General features: G+C 38.1%; 1 protein-coding gene and 2 long non-coding RNA genes across 25 annotated transcripts in view; 1 reads left to right on the forward strand and 2 right to left on the reverse strand.

The window, feature by feature from the left end:
• ptprk (protein tyrosine phosphatase receptor type K) overlaps positions 1 to 25,861 on the reverse strand; it is a 105,542-nt gene that overhangs the window by 58,041 nt on the left and 21,640 nt on the right. For all 23 annotated transcript variants that reach the window (XM_041975354.1, XM_041975346.1, XM_041975337.1 and 20 more), the window contains one exon: positions 1,819 to 1,941. In XM_041975354.1, coding sequence (XP_041831288.1) covers positions 1,819 to 1,941 — 123 coding nt within the window. The remainder of the gene's footprint in view (positions 1 to 1,818; positions 1,942 to 25,861) is intronic.
• On the reverse strand, positions 6,521 to 25,684 carry LOC121633399. The gene is made up of 3 exons (XR_006009056.1): positions 25,612 to 25,684; positions 23,059 to 23,068; positions 6,521 to 6,533 (listed from the first exon to the last, which is right to left on the reverse strand). It is a non-coding gene; the product is annotated as an uncharacterized LOC121633399 (long non-coding RNA).
• Positions 14,508 to 25,706, forward strand: LOC121633400. Its single transcript, XR_006009057.1, has 3 exons — positions 14,508 to 14,518; positions 15,841 to 15,844; positions 25,619 to 25,706. It is a non-coding gene; the product is annotated as an uncharacterized LOC121633400 (long non-coding RNA).

A 25,861-nucleotide genomic window follows, 5' to 3' on the forward strand; every position in this document is an offset into this window, starting at 1 on the left:
TGAAGGTTTTTTTTTTCCAATAATTCTAATTAGACTAATCAGAAAAGTAAAGTTACTCCCAAAGGTTTTTTAGATGCCAAACACTTAACAACTCCCTGAAATAACGAGGGTGGCTATCCCTTTGTTTTCAATGGTCAAAAGCCAAAAAGGTTTAGTGCTGCTCCTTTAAATTACGCCATGCCCTCGGGAAGAGTGCAACAAACAAATCTAACATAAACATTGTCAAAAGTGTCCCTGGGCAAATTATTTAAGCTCCTAGCTCAGCCCATTTCCCACTACTCCTTCCATGTAGAAAACCTTGCCAAGTGCTGTGTCTCTAATCCCCTCCAGCAACCTCGTTTTCCATCCGCTGCACCACAGTTCCACACCCTGCTGGCATTATTAACACATCAAATGTCAGTTCATGCTCCTGCACCTTTAGGCAAGGCTCAGAACCTACCCTTCCGCAACCAGCATCTCCAAACCATTAACCTGCTCTGCCATCCCCATGCCCCATGCTCATCCCACTGGCTTCTAGAGACGTTAATGCTATGTTAATTCCAGCCAATACCCCTGTACCCTTGGGCAAAGTATTTAACCTCTTCAAAGTGGCAACTCTGCCCTTGCTGCATAGCGACACCTCTTGGTATTTATAACACTAAACACAAGACTTTGGCTCGGTACTACTGGACACTTAAATATATGCAAGGCCACATGTACCAGACTACAACACACACTTGTGTGTTTACGTAAAAACTGCTGAGAGTTGGTGTTGAAATGAACTTTTCTCTAAATGTCAGCAAAGGTGGGTTGTCAAGATGATAAGCATAGAAAATAAATAACAGCATCACATTGTCATGGTAACAATGTCATAAGAGGAGAGATGGGGAAAAGAGAGGAAACAAGATGACAGGAAAGGAGAGAAAATTTATGAAAAAAAAACAAAAAACAAAAAGGGCATTTTTGTGATTACTAGTTTCACTTTTCCTCACAACTATAAATTTGATAAAGCAAGTTACTCTTTCAACATTGCACAGCTAGTTACTGTTGTAGCAGTTTGCTTTCTAACATCGCAAAGTGGGCAACCTTTCCTGTTCACTGCCGTTGATTAATGACCTCATATTCTGTTAATTAGACCCTCAGCCCTGAGGCAGAAAGATTTAATTTCCCCTTCATCATCATCACTGAGAAAAACACAACTGATTAAAGAGAAGAGAAGAGAACAGAAAAGAAGAGAAGAGAAGAGAAGAGAAAATGACTATTTTCTTATAATTTGTGGCCTCTACAAAAATGCAACTTCAACTTGAGCCAAAGCACCAAAATTTACTTTTAATTTCATGATAAAAATGTAATTTCCAGAATGCTGTTGTATTCACGTTAAAGAAGCATTTTGAAGCTGCTCGAGGTGGAGCAAGTTTTGACTCTACACTGATTAACCTTACATTACCAAGTTCCTCTCCTATACCAGGCGCTTTCCTTCAAACATTTGCTTATCTTCCAGTATGACATACTGTTATCTTTCAGTCTGAATTACTTAAAATAAAAAATGTCACAAATGCTCAAAAACAGACACTTTTTGGCTCATGGAAGAAGAAAGTTTGCTGCATTGTATTTTGTAAAATGCTAATATGTGCTATTAATCAGAAAAAAATGTTTTCTGCTGAAAAGAAAATAGCAATGTATTTAGATCTACTAATACTGAAAATTTGGTATTTTTAAAAGTGTACAAGCACTTTAAATTGTTCTTAAATACACTGAGTTATCTTACTACTAAGGGGTAAAGGGGGAACTAAGGGGGACTGGTAGACGATGAACTGGAAAGATAAAGTCGAGTCTCACCTTTTGGCAGGTCCGGTGAGACATATGGCACTTCTTGGGTGTTGATGTGTGTCCAGTCAAAGTCATCATAAGGGTCTTGCTGGTAATCACACTGAGAGAAGCCTTCATCAAACGTGCAGCTTCCTGAAAAAAATGAAAAAAACATAATAAGGTTTAGTTAACATCTTTGGAAACAAATCAAAGAAATGTTTAGGATAAAATATAAAATTTTGTTGAGTATTTCCATAAAAGCCTTTTTTTTTTAATTTTGTGCCTTTGTGCTAGTTTTCTGTGCATGTTGGTCTCAGCTCATTAAAAAACCACCAGGAGCCTGAGCTCCGACAGTCATCACTCAAGGCCACTCAGGATCACCTCTGACTCAAGCAGCAGAGCCTTCAGCTGATCATCTGAGCCCATCACCACAGCCTCAGGACAACCATGTGTGAACTGGCAGCCTTCGGCTCCATTGTAACGGGATGTTGTTCTGATACAGAGAGACGTCACTTGTCCCTGACAGCTAGCTGAACCGATCAACCTGCAGTGGTATGTGGCTCATGCTGGAAGTACTGCTTATAGGAACAGAATGCTGGTGACTACTAGCTATCTGATTCATTGACCTAGCAGTGATGTACAGCTTGTGTTAGTAAAATAAGAAAAGCCACAATGTCATCTGATTCAAGTCCTTAGTAGTTAGCAGTAAAGGGGAAAACTCCTCCATACCCTTTATTAACTGAGATAGACATGGTTGGGATAGAGAACATCTATTATAGCTGAATTTCCAAGCTAAGTAAATGTCTGAAATCATTCTTTGAAAAGCTGTAAAAAATAAGAGTAGTTTGGTTTGAAGTGATCAAACCAGGCTTCACCGTGTCACTAGAGGGTGGCTATGTTGCTAGTGGTTATAGTTTAGTAATATTCCTCATGACTGTAAAACGTTCAAAACTAAAGAGCGAAAAGAAAAACAGCAACAGATGCGGTTGATGTCCACTGTAGGAAAATGAAAAGAGCTCTTCTTCAGCAGTTAGCTTTATCTTTGGGAATATTTGGGATATTATATAATATCTTGAAAGATTCTGGCAGCTCTAGTAACTTTAGTTTGCCTGCTCAAACCAGAAACAGCTGGTTAAGTGACATTCTTTTAATCTTTCACAGGTCAGGTATTATTTGCAAAGTTGTATCTATTTCTTTCATGCATCTCAAGTCTTCTCTGAAACAGGCAAAATTCACCTCAAGCAAATGAATAAAAAAGTTCTTATTCACATCTTCTAAAGGCAATGTAAAAAAAAAAGCAATAAGAGTATAAAATCTTCATGCACGCTGTGAGTTATGATATTATGCGATATAATTATCTCATTCAGTGGTTCTGTCTTTAAAACTTAGTCATGCAAAACTCACTAAGACTCTAAGGCTTTTTCCTCATATGAACCTGTCCAGGAATTACTGAGATTGTGCATGAGCCTTTTAAGTCAAGGCAGTTCAACTACAGTGTTAGTAATAAGAAAGTTAAAGGTCCAATAGTCAATTGTAAAAAAATATATATATCTTGAGTGTAACACTGGGGCTGAATCAAACAGAGCCACAAATGAAAGGGAAACTGAAAAGATACTGACGACCGATCTACACATGGATGCATTTATTTCTACTTTTTGTATATTTTCATGTATCATGTACATGTGTTGCAGTACCTCTTACCCTCTGGAAACTGAAACACATGAAAGAGCAGCAAACCTCAATCCCAAAATACACAAATAGCATGTTCAAAGGAACTAAAAAAACTACAGAGAAAGAAGATATAAACGAGCAAGCCACCTTCAAGGGCTATCAGCAACCAGCACTGCCAGCAACATAAATCTAACATTCAGTTAGCGGTACAGCTTTGCTACCTGTGTCCTAGAGCGAGCTGTGGCAGCTGTGATGGAGAGCAGAGCGACAGGCCCTCAGATACCCCACTGATCTGAGCTCCCGCTACAGAGGCATACCAAGAGGTGACAGACGCCGCCAGAGGAGAAACAAGTTAACATCAAACTAAGCGACTGTCTTCGGCTGCTGGCTGCATGGCTGGCTGTGACTCACAGCCTCAGAGGGACACTGGATCACATTCCTCTCAGCGTCATTCTCAAGACCAGCCTCTCACCGGGCACTTCAGTTCTCTTACATTCAATTCAATTAAGTTTTCGTCACAGTATATCACCAGCAGTCATAATTAAAAAGAAAAGCTGGGGCATGCGGAGGGCAGAAAGTAGAGCAAGACAACCAGATTTCTTCTACTGTATGATACATATTTTTATACATCTAAACTGCAGCTAAAACTTAGATGAAGAGATTCTAATTTTAATGTTAACTGTTGTGTGTCTGCATGTTTGTCTGTATGAAACTCCGTGGTCTCCTGTCTCCTACAGTGTGTGTGTCAGTTTACATCTTGCTGTCAGGTACTTCTCTCTGCATGGTTTAAAAGAGCAAGGTGTGTAATGCCAGCGTGCACTTCTGCAAACCAGTACACCAAAACACATCAGTAGGCGTCCGTCCGTCCGTCCGTCCATCCATCCATCCATCCATCCATCCATCCATCCATCCATCCATCCATCCATCCATCCATCCATCCATCAATACCTTCTTAATCCAATTCAGGATGCACAAACAGTTAACAGCAAGAAGGAGGTACACCTTGGACACAATTCTCTGTGATGGCATGTTAATGTGTCCAATCTGAGGGAATCTGGCAGATCTCAACAATCACCCACCTCAGACAAATCCTCAGATACTGTATAGTGTCGGCTTCCTGAAGTTGCTTCTCATTTTTCTGAGCCTCTGTGCGACTCTCCCCAACAGGCTGTCAATTTACTCTATTTAGCCTGAAGTAGACCTGGACAGGTGTAGTCTCTGTACTAGCCTAAACTCTGAAATCCTGTCTTGCTACAGGGATTTTCTGAACTCACACCCTCTCAGCTGCTGCTCGTCTCCTTCTCCCCCTCAGTAAAATGAATCCCAGGGCTTTCCTCTGACAGATTCATCCAGCATCCATATCCGAAGCTGGAAAAAGAAGATGCTTCCTGGATATTTTTATGCCTGCCTCACAACTAGGACCAAACTTGGATGTGTACACCTTGTCCTCAGCTCTGCTCCCTACCCACGCAGCTAGTGCATTAGATACATCATATGTGAAAGGTTTGAATATTAATACATTTGGGTTACAGGTTTGCATATTTCACATAAATACTTCTTTATATACAACAACAGGCAATTCAAAATGTTTCCATTTCACAAATTCTAAGTCTTATTCTGGCACTACAAAATTTTGCACATTTGGAGAAAGTTATCTGGAATTTTTTAAATAAACTCCACAGATAAGACTTAGTATATTTGCTATTATTGGCAAGTCGGATTATTTTATACAAACTCAGCCTAAATTTTTTTATAAGTACTTGTGCTGGTGAAGGAAGCGTATCCGAGTCACAATTCAATGTAAAATCTGAAAACAACTATTTCTTTGTGTTTTCTGCAGGTACTGCACTATTGGCCCATGTTTTGACATTCCAGAGCACTTAGCCTTGGATTACCTAATGTTTGGCCTTCTTTCGCCTCTTTGAAGCTACCATACAGTAACTATTTACTTTAATATCTTTATCATAGAAACTCTGCCCCTGAAAGCTGTATATAGAGGATACTAACTTCAATTTAACAAAGCATGTTTAAAATATGTACTGTGGACTTCAAACCATGTACAAATACACAGAGATTTCCACTCAGCTGTGATTAATAGTCTGTTAGAGGTGCTTTGCCTTGGCTTAACAGATAAGAAAAACATGCTCTTGTTTCACATTTCACTTTACCGGTTGGTTTGAAAGATTTTTAGAGTATTCCTTAACTCTCGTTTGGACACTTGTGAAAGACATTCACTTGTGGCTGCTAACATACTAAAAGTATCTGTGTCTAAATGTGTGTGCTGAAGGTTTTGCAAGAAACAACTTTTGAGCAAAAAGAAATGTCTCTACACACAAGCACACGCCTCATTTAGCTCGCCCACAGCCTTAACACTTCTCCCTTTACTAAATGTCCTGCCAACTTAAACCAACACACATATCAACTAACACGCTTCTGACAGCAAATCCCTGTTGCCAGTAACGAGTTGAGCTGATCTTGAACTCTTCTTTGCTTTAGCTGAAGTCATGACTTGTTCAAATATTGTAGAGTTAAACAAGTGTATTATTTTGTTCCTTCATATATTAAATTAATGCCAAAAATTACAACTTCCGTCACACATTTGATGTTTGATATTATTTGTGAGGAGTAAAATTTTAATTGAAGTTGTTTGAAATTGTTGAATGACTGAATTTTTGTGTACTTGGGGGCAGCATTATGGTTAAATTCTAACTGTATAGCTTACAAATTACAAAACAATTACGTATGGTGGAAATGTCTCTGAAGCCCTTTCTTTTGATTACAATGGGAAAGTGTTTAATTAAAATTTAAATCAGTATCAAATTACTGCACTATTCATGAGTATTTATGGACGCCACCTTCACTTGGTATTGATGAGACCACAACACTAAAGTGGATTTGATGAACTTCATTAACGGTGCTACACTAGTGGCTTTATAAGTTTGCACAGCTAGCTTTTTAAAAAATAACATGTAAACTATCAAGTCTCATACAAGCTCTGAGACAACAAATTGTCTCAGAAAGTTATCAGTTAAGAGCAATTCTTCCTGTCATGTTAACATATTTACAGGTTTGTCCTTGAAAACTTTGTTGTAATTATTGAATATAATTCCAGTTTCTTAGTGTACTGATTGTCAGATGCTAACAAAGTCAACGAGTAATGATTTAACTTGGCATGGGTGTAAAAAATGTAAGATGGAAACAAGGGGAATAAGATGAAAATGAATTGCTTAAGCAGAAAATATTCAAATCCTAAAATCTGAGCTAGAATTCCTACTTACAATATTTGCATGTTAGTTTCCAAATACACAGGTCCAGCACAGCAACTTGCTAGCAAACAACTGCTTATTTACAGATCTAGCAGAAAGGTAAATGTTATTCTTAAAATCTTTCATTTTAACTCACACTTCAGATACAGCAATACATGTAATAAAGGCTATCTTAAAATTTAATTTTTTTTTTCAGAAACAGGTATTTACTAATATTATCTCCAAAACTGTAAAATATGGGAAAAACTAACTAATTCCTTCTACTGTTTTTAAAGTATAAGTATATGCATAAGTGTGTGCCCAGATGGGTCATCATTGCCTCCATCTACATTCATAAGTACACACACATGCACACAAACATTGACACACACAGAAGAACTGACTGAATGCTAATCACTTTCTAATCAGCTTCTGTGATTGGCCGCCTTGCTAATGAAATAATGAAGCCTCATTTGCATAATAAAATAATTAGAAGGACTTGATAAAGGCTCAAGGACAGAGAGAGGAAACCACACACACACACACACACAGTGACAAAGGACCGCAATAGCCTTCTCTTGAATGGCATCAGACAACATCTGCCACTGTCACTCAGAATCATTTTGTGGTGATTTGCATTGACCTCTACCTAGTTGAGGTGACTCAGACAAAAGTGCTTTGACCAAAACTGTTTAAAAACATGGGTGCATACAGCCCCCAAAGGATCCCTGCACAGAAGAGGACCATTTCCTAATTATTAGAAAAGATAAAGATCATTAGCTGGCAATAGCTCCAGATCATGTTACAATAGCTAGCTTGATTAGTTTTTGCTCCCCCTGTGTGATCTAACTTATCTGCAGAGGAGATGGTATTAAATCCAACCTAACAGCTAAAGTCTGCTCAGACAGAAGTCCCTGGGTCATGTTTGAATAAAGGTTTTTGTTTTGTCTTTTTTATTTCCTCTGGATCATTCAGGGAAATATTTAAGGACAATCAAATAAAAAAAGGACTCACAAACTCAAAAATTTGTTTTTGAAAAACTTTCTTTGAATATCTCGGACTGAGTATACTTTCTAAAATTTTACTCCCCTAACAAAAACGTTTTTAAGCTTGTTAACATATCATGAGCCAAATCAAATATCAGTGCTACGGCTAATCATTTTTTAATTTAAATGACTACTGAAAGTCTCAAAGGCAAGGTCAGACCGCCCAGTCTACGCAGACTAATCAAAGAAGCAAATGTAAACCAGTCTTTACTGCATGCAGAGCAGGACTGTATACCTCATTTTTATGTCCTATGAGAAATGAGTAAAAAAGAAAGCTTAAAAGCTACTTTGAAAAGTTAGTACATATAAGGATGTGGAACACAACAGAAGCAAGGCCGAGCAGGGAGCTGTAGCATTGAATAAGTTAGTGTGATGCAAACATACTACTGTATAAAATACTAATTCAGTCCAAAATACCTTTTTTCCCTACATTTAACATATTTCTGCTTGGCTACAGGCAATGTCTTTCAACCCCTTTGAGGTTTGTAACATTGTTCAAGGTCAGCATCTTCATGTTTTAACCCTGATTTCGGGCTGAGATGAAAAAGCATAAATCTGCTCAGGAATCTAAAGGACTCAGGAGCAGAGGCACTATCTCACCACCCGGACAAGTTCTGTCTATAATCTAGCTAAAGAACAATCTCGCTGTCTCCTTTTCACCACTATGTCTGTCTAGTATTTATCAGAAGAGCTCTGTTTCAGTATGAAGAGAGATATTATCACAAGAAGACAGATAAGACAACATGAGTGAAAGGATGGGAAACAGAGGAAAATGGTGTGCAGAAATGAAGAGAAGAGAAAAGAAGAGAAGAGAAGAGAGGAGAAGAGAAAGCTCCATATCGCAAATGGGTTTAAAAATTAAATAATTTCAAGGGCTAATAATTACACTTACATCATTAAATTCCAATCCAACCACCAGTAATCCTGTTTCCCTTCAATTTATTGCACATTTATTCATGTCTACTTGATGACTAAGTTCCTTGACCTTGATTTATAGTCATATGTGGCTTTGTGGGACATTTCTTCCCAGTGAATCACTTCATTTTTTTGAGGTTTTAGCAAAAGTGCAAGACAAATAGTTAAAAGGAAAAGAGAGGGAAAGGAATGAATTCATGCAAAAGTGGCAGCAGACTTTAAGTGTTTATGATCAACAATCCTGAAGAAAATAACAATGTTTTTGTGTCGCTCTGCACTATTGTGCATCTTACTGTATGCTATTTTGGTTTGTGTTTTTAATCTGTAAGAGTGATTCACCTTAATACCAACTGTCTCAAGGACACTAATAAACTTGTACCCGATCATTTACTCCCCATGTGTCATCACTACTTTTTTGTTCTCTGTCTCAGACTCTTGTTCTCTCTCTCTGCCTCTGTGAGAATAGGTGAAATTAGCCTGAAATGATACAAGGTGACATCAGAGGGGCTGACACACACACAAACTCTCACTCGTCATGCTTCAGTGGACCTTGCAGCGCAGCGCGACGCCATCAAAGCCTAGACCTATATACACACACTTTGCCTGTTAAACATACATGGTGGCACGTGCAATCACACGACCAAATACACGGTAATACACGGACACGTGCACGCTGTCACACATAGAGCGACACGCATGCACACTCAGAGCAGTAGTTTAATTGGAAGTGCTGAAGGCTGAAGAATTTCTCCTTCATCTCACAATGCTGTAATTGAATCTGAGGCGTGCATGTGTGTGTGTGTGTGTGTGTGTATGTTCAGCTGATTCAGGAGTTTCCATTGACAGTAAATGGTAAAACAGAAATATGTATTTTTTTCTCCTGTGAGGAGCCTTTCTGTCCTTTCACTCTTGACTATCTTCTCCCCTCACCGTGCTCCTCTCTTGGGGGTTAATGCAATTTTTTAATTCAAATTCAAGCCCCTACAGTTTTTGAATTTCACTTTATTCTCCACAAACTGATGATTTGGTTGTACAGAGTATTTGGTGAAAGGGCAGCCATGACCTCCACTGCACACTGACTTTTCATTGACATAACATGGAGTAGACTATTGATGATAAAATGTTACTTAGCAGAGCAAATATTAATTCTCAGTTTTCTTTATTTTTTTTAATCTATTTTTTAAAATGTCACTGCCAAAAAAACAGCACTCTTTCTGCATTTCAAGGATTTTTATTTTTTTAAGTGAATTGTAGTTTCAATTGCTATATTATATGGCCAAGGAAATTGAATGTTGTGCCTAAAAAACTTATCTGCTTGGACAGCTGCAAATAAAAACCACCGTCTGAACACAATTAATTGTGCATGGCTTACTAATGACCAGCTTTCACAGTATCACTCTTACATATTACAATAGGAACAGGAACAGAGAATTGTGGGAACTCTTTTGTAGATGTAGTTAGGCTCCAACATGGAAACAATATGGTTTCACATTTGAAAGACTCAATCTAAACAAAAAAAAATGTTCTGCTCTATACATGTTTGTTGCATCATATTCCCTGTAACTGAAAGCTATTCAATCTAATCTGAAAGCATGTGCATGACTGTTGATTGGGTTTCACTCAACAACTGCCTTCTTTTTAAGGTAATCTGATTTTTTTTTTTTTTTTTTGCTAAAATGTCAGAAATGCTTTCAGAGCCCAAGCCATGATCTTTTAATAAATGAACTAATTGCAAAATGAGTGTTTTTATTTATTTATTTGTATTCACCTGTTCCGACTATTAGCAGTGTTTGGCTGGGATTTTCCCATGATTAAAAAATAGTTATCTTGCTTTACAAAATAAATAATTGGGTGATAAATAAAAGAAACTAATCATTAGTTGCACCTCTGCAGCATACTCACATCTGAACATCTGGATCACATGAATGTATCCTTAACTACAGATTAAGAATTTCAGTAAGATAAGAATTCCTTCCCAGATTAATACACTGATTACTTTAAATTAACAGATATTATTAAAACTATAAGATGCCAAGAAACAGCCAAAAAATAGCCATCATATTGTCCAAGAAACCAGTGTTTCTTTGTTTTGTCTTGCCATCAGTTATAAGTCTGAGCTTAAATTCCACACAAAAGTACCACAATTCAACTGCCTTAATGAGTTGTTGACAATCAACTTTACACTGAAGCACTAAATACATTCCACCTCTTTGGGAATATCACCTTTCTTTGCTTCTATTCCTCTTTGTTTAATCAGTGCAGTGTAGTTGTGTGAGTGTTTCTAGAGATAGTTGTTTAAGGGGGTTGAAACCTTCCAAAGACACTATCTTTATGATATTCACCTCTCTCCTGTGCTTTCTTGGCCTTACGTTCTGTCTATCTCGCCGTCGTTAATCTCTATTACTATTCAAATGCTGACATTTAAAGCAACTTCACATGCTGGTAGGCTCGCTGACTGGTTGGTAGATAAGGCAGAAGAAGAGAGGACAGGAGAGGAGGTGGGGGATGATAGAAGAGATGGAGAGGCAAGCTTGTCCAGAGAGAAAATTGTGAAATCTTCCTTACCTCTCCTTTAAATCCCTTCATCCTCACGCCTCCCCACCTGTGAGTGACCCATGAGCTCTGAACAGTCGGATTTTACTTGTTTTTAGTAAAGCTCAACTATCCCCTCTTTTTGTGTATTTGTTCACCCATTTACCATGCCCAACACCCACTATTCTGTTTTCTGTCTACCAATCCACCCCATTTTCCTCTGTTTCAGGTCAGTGTCCCAATAGAGTTTAGTACCAAAGGTGCCCATTTAACCATTCACCAATGAAAATGGTGCTTTGGGAAAAACTTCAGCTTGTGCTGATGTGAACTGAAAACAACTGAAAACTTGTTTGGTGAGCAATTAAGTGCCAAGATGACTCCAGACACTGGTGGCCTATAACGTCACCAGAATACTCACCTAATAAACAATCCTTACAATTAGATCCCATCTCAGGGTGTGTCATTGTCTATGAGTCAAGGGGGAGTAATTATTGTGGTACTCGGTACTGTGCTTAGATAAGACCCGAGAGTACAGCTTGCTTTTCTTTTTTTTTTCTTCTTTTTTTTTCCTTTCAACTCAAATCCCCAAACAACAAGTCTCAACTGGCTGTTTCTCCCCACCCTACACCGCACACTTGACCTCAAGAATGCTGACTGGCTGATTCACCACAGACACTCAGCCTGCATAAACTTTAACCAAATTATGACTCAAAGTGGGAGAAATCCAGCAGGCAATTAATATTTTATTGCAGCTTCCTTTGCCAAGCATCTAAACATGATGTGAGTGATCTGTAATTCTTACTTCAAGGTTTTACTATATAGCTAAATGATACTTTTCTGTGAAAATGAGGCTGGATGGGCATTTCCTATCGAGTTAAACAAAAGAAGTCTGGACTGAAAAAGGATCAATATTGGACAGAATGGGGTCAGAATGATTGCTGACACTCGGTGGGCTGTATTTGGGTGGAGCAGAAGCAGCTGCGCACCTGTATGCACTCGCATGCCACCAGAGCCAGAAAAGCATTTTTAAATTTGCAACTCTAAACCATTCATCACACTCTCTGATAGCTAACTGATAAATTACCAGGATAATACAGTTAAAAAAAAACAGGTTTTATCCATTGTACATGGTTTGAATGGGCCAATCACAGGGCAGCCAGAAGGCAGTTTGTTTCTCAGCCAATCAGGGCACAGCTGAGGTTTTTGGCTGGAAAGCAGGCCTGGTGTGGACAAGATAAGCGCAAAACACACATTAAACAGCAACCCCCACAGGCATGCACGAAGACATGCACACATTCACGGAGAGACACAAGGTAAGTAAGGCCAGATGGAGAAGAAGAGAGAAAAGATTTAGGAAAAACAAAAGTGCAGGACTAGAGGAAGGGAAGGCTGGTGAAGAAGAGGAGCAGGAAGAGAAGGAAACCAAGCTTTGAATTCAGAAAGAAATCCCACCCAAGAGATATAAGCAGGTTAAATCTGAAGCAGCTAGCTTAGCGAGTCAGCACAGAGCCTGGTGGCACAGTGAACTGCCTGGCTGACTTCTCCAATTGTCCAGCAAGCGGGTTCAAAGGCTGGCTGACTGATTTACTGACTGACGGGCGGGTCGGATTTAGTCTATCCTGTGTTTGTGCAGCAGAAGCAGTTCTGTTGTTCAGCCTGTCGGACAAAAAAGCAGTTTTCCCCACTGACACACAAAGAACAACCTGAAACAGCACTAATACTGGAGAGACTGACAGAGATGAAGGGAGGAAAAAAGAAACAAACATACAAAAAAAAAAGCTTCTAGAATATCTAACTTCAAAGAAGAAAATAAAGCTTAAAATAACTATTGGAAAATGTTTCTGGGACTTCTAAAACCAATAAAAATCAAATATAAAAAAAGAAAAACAGGAAAAAATAGGAAAAAAAAAATGTGTCAAAGAAGCTCTTTTATCTGCAGTTGTGACACAGTTCTGTCGAACAACAAAAGATACTTAACGATAGCATTTACTGTCCTGAAGGAAATTTACTTTTCACTGCCAACACAGAAAACGAGCACAATACACAGCACTGGAAGCCATAGAGACACAAACAAAGGGAATAACATACAAGTGGGAATAACATGCTAGTAAGCCAGACAACTACCAAAGCATGTAGTTCTGAGGCTGTCTGCAAAGCTAAACACATATTACACCTTTTTGTTAATGTGTCAGGGTGTCTGCTGAGGCTAAAGACTGGTATGTGAGCAATGAAAACTGGCATAAATAAAGACTACAGCTGTGTGTCACATCTGTCAAATCCCTGTGTATATTTGTACAACAACATAAAAATATTTACACCAATGTTAGCACTATGGTCACTTTGTTTACTTCTAAAGGTAATTTTAGATTCAAGCTGAATTTTGTTTAGTGCAACTTTGGTTTTATTTTTGCCATTGCCATCATTCCTTTGCCAAATGTATGCTTGCAGAGCAGTTTGTTTATGTTTGTCTGTAAGGAAGATTGTGTAAAAACTGTCCAGAGGATTTCATAAAACTTTGTGGAATGACATTGCCTGAGCAAATGAAGAACACATTCAATTTAGGTGCCTGTCTAAATCACTTTTCTATGGTCTTTTTTTCTGTGAAAAAGAGCACTGGCCTTGGTGGACCATGTTTGACATCAAGAGTCTTTGCCAACATGGTCCAAATGTGCATGAAGGTAAATGTTCAAAATAGTTTTAGTTTAACAAAACACTTTACAATTGTCTGCCACGCACTCAAATCTATCAAAGTTTTAAGTTCCTATGAAAGCAAATTAAGTCATTTTATGTCTTGCATTTCTGCATGTTTCAAGGTAATTTAATGCTACATAGTTAATAGTCCTGAAAAAGGCTAAAAAATGTAGATGACTCGTTTTATACTCACAGACTAACTACTTTTATATCCAAATACCTTTTTAAAAGTCAATGTGGAACAGTGTGCAATGCCTTTTCAGCATGAAGAAGTTGATCACGACAATTATCCTGAAGTGACCCGGACATGGAGAGGAAGATGATGTCACATACAGCATGCTGTGTTTACAGAAATAAATACAAATCCCACAAGTCAGTGTGTGTGTATATCAATTTTGAGGCTGTTGTGCAAACAAAGCCAACAAATTTAGGAAATAATAACAGTTTCATCTGATGTGTACAGTTGATCTTGCCAAGCTCTGCCTCCTCCGGTGTTTTGATGTCCGTCTCACTTTAATGACGTAGCAGTTACATTAAATGCTGAAGTTGCTGTAAAAAACAGTGGATATGTATCCATTTTAGTACCATAAATAAAAGCAGTCTGGATCAGATTAGAAAAAAATCTGATTTGTGCTGTTCAGACTGTCAGAAATAAAAAACAGATATGGGACAAATACAGGCAAAAAAGTCAGACCACTTTTGTCTGCAGTGTGAACGTATCCTGATATATTTTTACATATAAAGCAACTATAAGTCACATTTAAACTGTTGGTAAGTACCACTTTAAAATCCAAGTTTTAGGTATTAGCGTTTTAAACTTGAGCCTTTTGTTGAGCTAACTCAAGTAGCAACATATTCGAAGTGGAAACCAGCTATTCAGTCCCCATTATAATAACTAAAAGAAATATTAAAAACTTAGGGTCTGTGTTTTCTTTTTGTAAAATTGATTTTTTTTTCAAAAATCTCTAAAAGAAGAGAAATGGTGAGACTGTAAACACTTTCTCCTCTGTCTCTTTTGTCTCTTTTGTCCTCCCTCCTTCACAAACCCACAATCATACACTAGCCTGGAGAGTAGAAAGAGCACATTCTGCAATGACTGCATGCATTTATTAGTCAGTATGCTGTCACCTTCAGTTTTAAAATGTGGTCAAACATCACTTCCAGGCTGAAAAAGCTGGAGACTCGAGACAGAAAGGGAGGGCGACAGTGACAGAGAAAAAGACAGGACGAAATACGAGCTGCAGAGACCTCCGCTCCTCCTCCAGGTTCACAGCATGTGTGTGGTAAATGAGTTTTGGGAGTTGTCGTCTCTTTACGATAGCTGTAACTGGCCTGAGGACAGCTGTTATTACACTTTACAACAGGGAAATGCTGGGTGTGAGTGAGTGCATGTAAGAGAGAGTGTGTGTGTGTGAAAATGGTTTTTAGAGAAAGACATGGAGAAACTTTATTGTTGTGTACTTTGGACTTGTGCCCTTGCATGTGTGTAATGATATAAAGATGATCCACATTTAGAAAGTGTTTCTGCAAAATGTATGTATTGCATTATTCATCAAAATCTAGTTAAATAAACCCTGATATGTCTGTAGTGTATGTGGATGTGATTATGTCTATCTAAGGAGTGGCTCATGGGACGGAGAGCCAGTTACACACACTGAAATGGTCTTTTAATAGGTCTGTTCATGCGTATGTCTGTGTGTCCATAGTTAAATGACAAAGCTCAGAGGAGGAAATGAGTCCAACCGGTTTCTGACTCACATTCAGGTTACAAAGCAATGCCTCAGGGTAACTTAAGCTTACAGACTAAAGCAAAGGCACACAAACTCATGTACACATTTTTAGACACCAGACACCATTGTTACACATGTCCCTTCTCTTGTTTCTTTGTCCCTGTGTGCACAAATCAAGGTCAAAAGACAAATTCATGTACTGGTTTGAGGCTTTGCGGTCAGAGACGTGACTGGAGGGTTGCTGGTCTGAATCTTTCCATACATAACATTTTGTGAAGACTTTACAAAATCTGCACTGAAAATAAACCCCATTTATCAGCCTTATTTGATTTAAATCAATATCACCAACCTGTTTCATTTGAGATAAGAAAAGTAAAAGATGTTTATCAGTTAAAATGACTGTAAACAACTTGAAGAGGCTGCAAGCAGCGTTTACATTTACATCCCCTGCCTATTAAAATCATTGATTCAGCTCTTAAGTCTGAATCAACAGAAATGTGACTGTGTTGAATGAAGACCAGTTTGAAATATCTCACTGATGGGACACTATTTACTGTAAAGACAAATTTCAGGAACCTCCCATAATAAAGCTAAAACGTCTCAGATGTTACTCATATAAGTAGCTTTGGCTACTGTTCTTACTGTAGAATAGAAGAAAACACAAATCATTGCTATTGGAAAAAGGGCTGAAGCTAGTAATTCTTTTCATTATATAATCTGTTAATACATCGATTTGCTCAATACTCAAGATGTCATTGTTTGAATATACTATGAATTCTTAGACGTGATAGTTGTGAAAGATGCTGATTATATGAGTGATCCCATTCCCAAAACTGAAAGTTCAAGTATGTCAAATTATGTTGCATTCTGGACCAATTGAGTACCTTGAGGCATGTGTATTTTGTTATATTTGGCCACATGAATGAAACTGATTTACCTTGACTACAGGGGGCTTGTATAATGAAGAAAGGACACACCCTTGGAGTTAGTGGATACTTCTTGTCAGTGTTGTATAGACATCATCTTCGTTTTTACTCTAACTGACAGCAAACATTGTCCCTTTTAAATGAAAAACATTTCCTGACCTTGACAAGAGAGCCTGACTGTTGTGTTGGGGGCAACACTGCATGAATGCATCTCTAACATTCTTTAGGAAATGGGCATTTAAAATGTAAAAAAGATCTTTAGGCTAGTTTAAAAATATCTTGCACCTGTAAAATATTTGTCATTGACAAACAGCATCAAAGAATGTAAAACTAAATTAAATGACCCCACTGCCTTTCGCTGAAGAGCTGTATGGAATAAAAAGACAAACAAAATTTCTAAGAAATGCCAAGATTAGGAAAACATTTCCAACAATGTTTGCCATGTTTCTGACCCCGAAATGTCCATTTCATGGCAACAGTGCATGTGCATGTTGAAGGAATGTGGCCTATTGCTCCAGGGCTTCAGACCATGTTTTATCAAGCATGGCCTTACTCTAAGTTGGATCTTTTAATGTCAGTCGTGGGAGGAGAGGTAGATGAGTGCATCAGTGAAGCATATACACACCCAATCCATGACCTATGACATAGAAAATAAATGTGGCACGGGAAACACAAAGTGAGCTGTACAAGTCATGCACTTGTCAGACTAGCATTGACAACTTCCATAACAATGGCTTCATGCAGCATACTGTATACTGAAAAAAATCCTGCAGCTGGCTGTGAGTTTCATACATTCCTGTCTTGTTCTACCTCAGCAGAAATTGACAAAGGAATCAATCTTTACAAGGACATTTGTTTTGCTATCCACAAACAATAAACAACAACAACTGAGCGGTTCTCCAGCTGTAGTCTTCAGTATCTACATTGTGATCGCTACACCTTTGTGACCAAGACAGGGAGCTCAACTCTGATATGCAACAAAGAGGAAGAAAATAATAATAATAATCGACTGAAATGCAAAGATTGTGTGTTTTCACATGCAGGCTTGTGATTTTTTAATTTAAAAAAATATGGATTGATATTCTGAGATTTTATCACTGCCAGTCTCCAGTCGCCAGGCTGAGTGGTTACTGACACTGTTCCAGTTCACCTGGAAATTCTACTGTCATCTAATAATTAGTTAGTGCTAACACAGTGGAAAAAATATAATTCTGGTGGGAATGAAACATTTTCTAAGCATGCTAGCCTATTTTTTTTCAAGTCCATTAACATTATAACATCACTAAGAATGCACAAAGGATTAAGAAAGCTTTACTCCAGTTGGCACAGGACTCTCCAATTGCCTGTGATCATCTGTCTGTGAGCATTGCCCCACATCTTTTAAACTTTCCCACAGCATTGTCCTTTCCATCCTTGCCTTTGTCACACATACAACGCCCCCCCTCCACCCCCATTTGTTTATTATACATGCACACATTCACAGGCTCTCACTCCCATTGTGGCACGTACGCCAATATGAGTGCCAAGTAATTAACGCTGTTTTGTGTTTGTTCTGTGGACAGGTTGGAACCTTGATAATGGGAAACATGTGAAGACTGGCCGCATTTTCATTTACATCTATCTATGTTTTTTCATCCTTCCTTCCCCCTTTTGATCACCCATCTTTATCATGACCAATAAACAGTCAACCAAATACACGCCATTTCTTTCCATCTCTTCATCCGTCCATGTCGGAGGGATCCTTCATGGCAGCCAGGCAGAAAATGTTGGTTCCTCTCTGGTTTGTTGCACAAGAAAACCACTGCTTGTTATACAACAACCTAACAATCATTGCTCTGTTTGGTTGCTGACTTGTGTCTGAGCTGAACTCACACACGCATACGCACAAACAAACCCGGTCACTCTCTTTTTCTCCGAAGCTAACACACAGACAAACTCAGAGCGCAGTCTTTTTCTTGCTCATGTTAATGTAAGTAATCGAAGTGGACAAGAGGCTTTGTAATGCTGAGTGAGACAGTGAGAGAGCAAAGGGTCATCTCCTTTAACTGTCCACTCCTCTCTGCGTCCTGTCCTGCAGGCTGGGGGGGAGGGAGACAGGGACAAGGAAGACGAGAGGGGTAAACTGACAGTGACAGAGAAGGAAAGCAAAAGAAATTCAGAAGTGATGAAAAAGAGGATCAAACCTTCATCCACTGACCAGTCATTTTGTTCTCGTACTGGGATTCTGCTATCACTAGGCCTGTCACGATAACAAGCTTTGCTGTGTGATTAATTTTCTCTGAAATTATTGCAATAAATGATAACATTGCGCAAAGCAATAATGTTTTCATTTTGAAACCATTTTCAACTAAAATAATGACAATGCCATAATAATGCAAGCACATGCGTTCAAAGATCAATAAATTTTCATTTCTAAAGAACATTTTACACTGGAACTGGAAGATTCCAAAAACAAAATAAACAGAATGGGCTCAGAGAGGGAAAACCGGCAAAACTGCCAGTTAGTACCATTGTATTAAAAAAAACTAGGAAAAATGTACTGCGCATCGTTGCTGTATGTGAAGCTAAAATATTTCCCTGCGTGTCCGATGGATCGATGAGCAGTGAGTGAACCGTGCTGCTGCGATGCAACACTGCTGCACCTTTTTCACAAACGCTGGGACACCGGCCCCAAAGTAATGTGGCTCACTGGGAATCCTTCCGAACCTCTCGATTAGCATCATTCTTGATGTGTATTTCAGCGTGAGAAATCAGAGGTTTCGTGTGAGAAGCCATTCAAATGCGTGAGTCTCACAGGCGATGCGTGAAAGTTGGCAGCCCTGTAAAACAAATGCGGCATACCGGCTCGCACAGGTTAAGTGCTTCACCACGGTCACTTGCTTTAAACACAAAGTGCTCCCACACTGCAGCTGTCACATTCGGCTTTGAAACTAATTCCATCGTTGTTTTTTCCCTGCTGCAACATGCTGCTGTCAAGAATGACACGAGAGAGCTCACTCCGCAAGAAATGAGAGCGTTCAGTCGAGAAAACTATTTTCATACACGGTCTATGGTAAAGTAAGATAGAAAAAAAGACGTTAATGAATATTATAGCAGCCAGAAAAACTTGTCGCACTCATTTTTCTTACCATGCAATTAACTGACTTATTGCTTATCGCGACAGGTCTAGCTAACACTAGTTTTTGTTTCATCTCACAGAAAACAAACTCCTTAGTGATGCTGAATGTGGATCATTTAGACCATACATCCAAGACATGAACTGTAATTTTCCCAAATCACTGCAGTATCACCGCAAAATAAATCATGCTGCAGCCTTTGACATAAAGCAGATCCACATCTTAAGTGTAACATACAGATTTTGCTTAAAAAATTAAGCTACAAAAACAAATGCAATTTGTAAATGAGTGCAACACGTGTTTACTTAATAAGCAGATAACATGGGTGCTCTGGCAGGTGAGCCGGACTGATCTAAATGTTTGTTTGGGATGGCACCACTAACCATTACTGCTGCTTCAAAAAAGAATGAAGAACCCTGAAAATGTGCATGTGTTTTTTTCGTTGTTGTTTTGTTTTTGTGTGTGTGCGTGTGTGTGTGTGTGTTATTATGTCATGCCCACAGGGGCAGAGTTCCACACAATCAGTCCTAAAAATGAGCTAGTGTTCTTCAATGTCTCTCTCTGAACGCACGTGTGTGCATGTGCGATGTTATGCCAAGGGCATTTTGTTAAATCCACTCAAACAAACAACTCGAAGAGTAAAAAAACAGCTTCCTTGGACTGAAGATGTGACCATGGGCTGTGTGGCAGTGTGTACATGAGCTGGCCTGAGGCGGGTGTGAGGAGTGGATTGCTTCATGCCTGGACGGACATGAAAGGTGGAAAGAGACGCACACACACACTGCAAACAGGAAAAGTCCTTTGCCATATAACTGTATGAAAACAGACAACTGGGATGCTGCATTCTGCTTTTCAATGCAAATCAATAGGATGATTTAGAAAGCTGAAACTTTTTAGGTTTATTTAACATATTTTAAGGTGAAGGAGGCGAGGTATATTCACGTTATCTCTTTGGGTTTAGGTTATTCGTTTGTAGGGAATAACAACAAACATTTCTACTATTTTTATCATAACCTAAACAAAATTTATTTTAGGCAAAAGACAGGAATATCTATTCTGACTAATCCAAGAGCTTTACATGCTGCTGTACCAGTTTGATAAGCAATAACGAAGAAAAAAATCATAAAAAATGTTTTAAAAATGCAATCACAAATAAAAGGAATAAAGCAACAGCATTTGTCTGACCTTTTTGTTTAATGAGATTATCATTGGTTATTTTGTTTTTACTGGGTAAAATATGCAATAACAATTTTGAATTTGTGGATAAGAAAAAAAGTTGTTTTTTACATGCAGAGTATAATTATCACAGGTAAAAATGAATGAATGAATGAATGAGTGAATGAATGAATGAATGGGTAGGTAGGTAGGTAGTCAGTAATAGTAATTCTTCAATCTTTAGAGATTTAAATGGTTAACATTACATTCAAAGTAAGACTTGTCTATTAGTTGCTCCTTCAAACAACTCAAATGGTCAACATGCTTCTTCTCACGCTGATCTTTGGAATATTAAATGGGTAAATCTGTCTGTAACAGCAGAAAGGCTGAATTGAGCACGTTCCTCTATAGAGAACAAGGCTGATTTCATTATAGATAAATCAGATTCATCTATTCAATCTCTCTTTCCTTCTATCTGTCTGTGCCTTTCCATCTCTGTGTTCTTCTTTCTCTTTACGTTTACCCAATTTTTGCACTCTGCCGTTCTGCTTTTTACAGCTTTCCCATTACTTGTTACTCTGACTTTCTCAATTCCTGTCATTCCCTGTATCAGTTTAGCTTCTGTGTAATATAATAAGTATGCACACAGATGAGGTGGGGGAAGAGAGAAAAAAGCAGTGAAGAGAGACCACGGGGAAAAGAGGAGAGGATAAAAAAAGAAGTGCTGTGTTAAAAAGCTGAGTCCACCGGAGCAGTCACTACAAATTCATCTCTTTCTCTCTCTTTCCATTCTTTCTTTCTCTCCCATGCTCTCTTTTTGATACAAGCTGGCCTCAGTAATACAATAAAAAAACTTGGCTCAGCTCTGCGTGTCTGGATGCATGTGTGTGTAGGTGTGTGTATGTGTGTGTGTAAGGTAGACGACATCTCTTACTCCCCACTCTCTGTCTCATCATTGCAGCTGTTCCACAGAGGTGTGTTTCAATATATCACCCTGTCACACACACACATACACACAGACATGGTCCCTGCTTAATAAGCGGTATTCAGAGCTCCTGGGTTTATAAAAGCTGAAACTGCACTCCTGCACAAAACTGGAGCCTTTCTAACTTTCCTTCAGTCCTTTCTTGTTTCTTTCTTTATTCTCTTCCTTCTGCCTTCTGTCTTTCTTTCCTTTATTTGCATGTCTTCCTTCCATTTATATCTCTTTTTTCTCTTGGCTCCATCCTCCTATTGCTGCTATTTCAAGTACTGTTTTGTTCTTATTAATTTATTCATTTTCTTTATTCCACAATGAATTCCCTTTTTGAATTTCAATAATTTCTTATTTATAGCCAAACAGGCAACTGACGAAAAAGAAGCAACCAAAACATTAAAACCACTGACGGGTGAAGTTAATGACACTAATCTTTTCATTTCATTACAGTTTCATTTTCTTTAGGGAAACATTGTAATTTATTTGGATGTGCTACCTACCTAAATACTTACAGAATACGATCAGCCATGTATGGCAACAAGGCACACCTGCACAGAGCGATAAAAGTACTCTGAGAAATAGCTTAAAGAATACAACAGGAAGCTCCCAATCTGATCAATCATAGCTCGAACCACGTAGGGTCCATACCACACCTAAATCCAACGATCCAGCTGCCAATGCCCCAGCACCAGAAAACACCGGATGTCCCGACAGGTCATCTGCCAATTAGGTCTTTTGGTGGCATGCCACGGTAACAGATGCAATACCAAGAGAAGAGCAATGAAAACTTTATTCAATGGTCATAAAACAAGAAGAAAGAAAGAAAGAAAGAAAGAAAGAAAGAAAGAAAGAAAGAAAGAAAGAAAGAAAGAAAGAAAGAAAGAAAGAGAAAGAAGATTAGATAAACCAGAGTATCTGTAAGCGCCAGAGGCTTCAATTTCCCAAACTTCAACAGGCCATCAGTTATAACAAAAACAGGGAACTGATTTGCAGCTTTATTTATTGATTATTTGACTCACTAATTTTTCCCACAAACAAGAAAAAAATGTCTATTTAACATCATCTATGCATGCAGCAGTATTTTATTAATTCGGCCTTTGAACTTGGTTAGAGAAAACCAGTATTGTGAAAATCTCACTTTAACAGTTTGAGACAATGACTGCTTATAAAAACATTTAGCCAAATAAATGAGAATCCTGATTAGTTGCAGCCCTTTTAAAAATGACTCAAGGACATCATTATTTTTGCATAAAAACAGTGTTTTAACATGTCAGTTACTAATCTATTCTGTCATTTGAATTACTGACTTCACAAAAAGAATCAGTCTGAAGCGAGGAATCTGTCAGTGGTCCACTGATTTTCAAACATGAAGCAGAAGGGGAAAAGACAAGAAAAAAAATAAAAAGGGGGATGGGGGAAAGGAGCCAGAGGAGAAAAGTGGACACCTGGATGAGTCCTGAGGCTCTGCAGGGAGGAGGAGAGGTATCAAGAAGGAGGGAGGATGGGCAGGAGGGTGGGCACTTTCTTTCAGCTGTTCCCCCATATGGGGGTGAATGTGTATGTGTATGCATGGTCCATATGTGCATTGGTGCTGGAGGAGTTGAACAGGGGGTCGTACCAGATGGACAAAAACAAAAAAATGACAGATTCCACCCACTAGCATCAAGTAACCAGAGTTAAGCAGTTGTCCTGCATCCTTAAAAAAATGTGTGTGTGTATACATACATAATTATATATATATATATATATATATATATATAAGTGTGTGTGTATGTGTGCGTGCGTGTGTGTGTGTGTGTTGTATTCTCGTATTCTCACTTTTGAAGCTGCAACTCGTGAGCAGAGGGTGTTCTGGCACAGAAACTGAAGTGAGATTTTCTGTACAATCTTGCCGAATGAATCAACATTCACAGGATTTATCACTCCTTGTCCTGCCAAACTCTTTTTACGGGGTGTTAAATTCATTTCAAAAGTTTTAGCCCTAAAAGAATGCATTTTTTTTGTTTTTTTGATCAGTGTATCAAAGCAGGAGGAAGACACCTGCTGAAACACTCAGCATGGTGGTATGGTGATGTACACAGCTGAATCGAGCTATGGTTGGAGTTTGACCTGTCCATTCAATTGGACTACTGTCCTTGTCCCAGTACACTTACAATGGAAGATAATTGAGTTGTTCACTTAAGTATGACCCACGCTGTGATCAAAATATTTTGTTGTTTAAGACATTGACCTTAATTTATCTAAATGGTGATTGTTGTCAAATGACATTGTAACGATAACATCAGATTTATACCAGAGCATAGCGACAAGCTTGAACTGTTTCACGTGGCCAGGAGTTTTAATGAGCTGCATTTCAGTTACAGTTATAGTAATGTTTAGCTATCCATCACACACTCAAAAAAGAAAACAAATTCAAATAACTTTATTGGGAATTTAGCTAAATTAACTTTCACTTTTTTACAAAAAGATGCAAAAATTTGAAGCTTAGTATTAGTAGCTGTGGCTGTGTATAAAATAAACACTTGAATTACCAGGATTTTCAGTTTCTCCTGCAGCCGCCCTTCCTCTGTCATACTCAGTCATCTTACTTACTGACCTTTTGCTATTCAAATAAGGTACTCAGGCAAGTTTTCGGACCTAAAAGGCAGACGGTACTCAACACGGGTTTTTGACTCTTTGGCACTTGACAGAAATGAGTTGAAATCTGTAGTGATAAATATCTTCGTGCTAAATATTTATTTTGCATAAATTGGATTCATTTAACACTAGAAGAGCCAAACGGACATTTTAACCGTTTTAAAATTTGAATATTCAATAACTTTGTCAAATAAAATCATGAAGCTTTGCTGGTCCCTGGTTTTTCCTAAAACTATATGATTCTTCATTAAAACTAGTTCTAATTTTTAATATGTGAAGAACAGAGGAAATACGATCATTTTTACCTATTTCTGCCACAGATGGTTATTTTGACTGCACAGGATGTTGTGTTGTTCTGTTTTTAGACTTTCTGGATCAGATGAAAGTGTTTTGTAAAGGGTGATATGTAGAGATGGATCCATGCAGGATTTCTTTCTTCTTTTTTTTTTTTTTTTTTTTGTTTGCCATATGTACTATTATACAGGACCTTGTAGGAATAAATGTCCATGATGTTTACTCATTCTATATTGCATGTAACAAAGCCTCAATATATTTAAAAAATATCTCAATATCTCAAGATATTGTCAAGCTCCAAAGTGGCAAAGTACTGAACATGCCTACCGCTGCTAGTTGAAGGAATGAGGAATGAGAGTACAACAAGTGAATCTCACCTTAAATGAAAGGCTGTTGTTCTGATCAGGGATCTTTATTACCAATATGAGAATCTGTAAGCTGCTATCATTCACATCTGTCCAAATAATAGGTCCCATGAAGCAAAGCATGAATGTTTTGTGATAAAAACTGTAAGCATGGATCAAATAGTATAAAATAGTACCAATCAGCTTATCAGCCAATTGTATTTGTGCACAGAGTTGTGAGTCAGTTAAAAAATCTTTTGGGGACACATTTTTGTCACTTAATCACTTTAATAAAAAGGTTTTACCTGTTAGTCTCTTGATTACACAGAAAACACAGACTTGAAACTTGGTGATCAGGGTTGCAGAGAAGGTTTGGAGAGAGATTCAACCCACCAAAATGATGACAATACATTTTATTTCAAATAATTGGAACAAAGTATAAGTGTTAAGTCCCTTTCTGTACAAATTTAACTTTCATGTCATTGTTTCAGCATTTTCTATTCATGGCAGTATCTTAAAGGCCAAGGGGATGTCTTTAAGGTTACTATGAAGTAGGGTTGTCACGATACCAGAAATTCGGTAGTCGATACCAATACCAGTGAAGTTACACAATACTCGATACCTAATTCGATACCACGGCAAAAAAATAAAAAGACTAATTTATTCAAGATATCCAGCATCTTTATTAAAATATTAATCTGTTTACATTGTAGAAACTTGAACAGATAAATAATAATAAAATATATACCTTGGTGTTTTCCCTTCAAGTATTTACACAAAGATTGTGTTTTTTTT

The sequence above is a fragment of the Melanotaenia boesemani genome, chromosome 22 (assembly GCF_017639745.1).
Source record: "Melanotaenia boesemani isolate fMelBoe1 chromosome 22, fMelBoe1.pri, whole genome shotgun sequence".
Classification (NCBI taxonomy): domain Eukaryota; kingdom Metazoa; phylum Chordata; class Actinopteri; order Atheriniformes; family Melanotaeniidae; genus Melanotaenia; species Melanotaenia boesemani.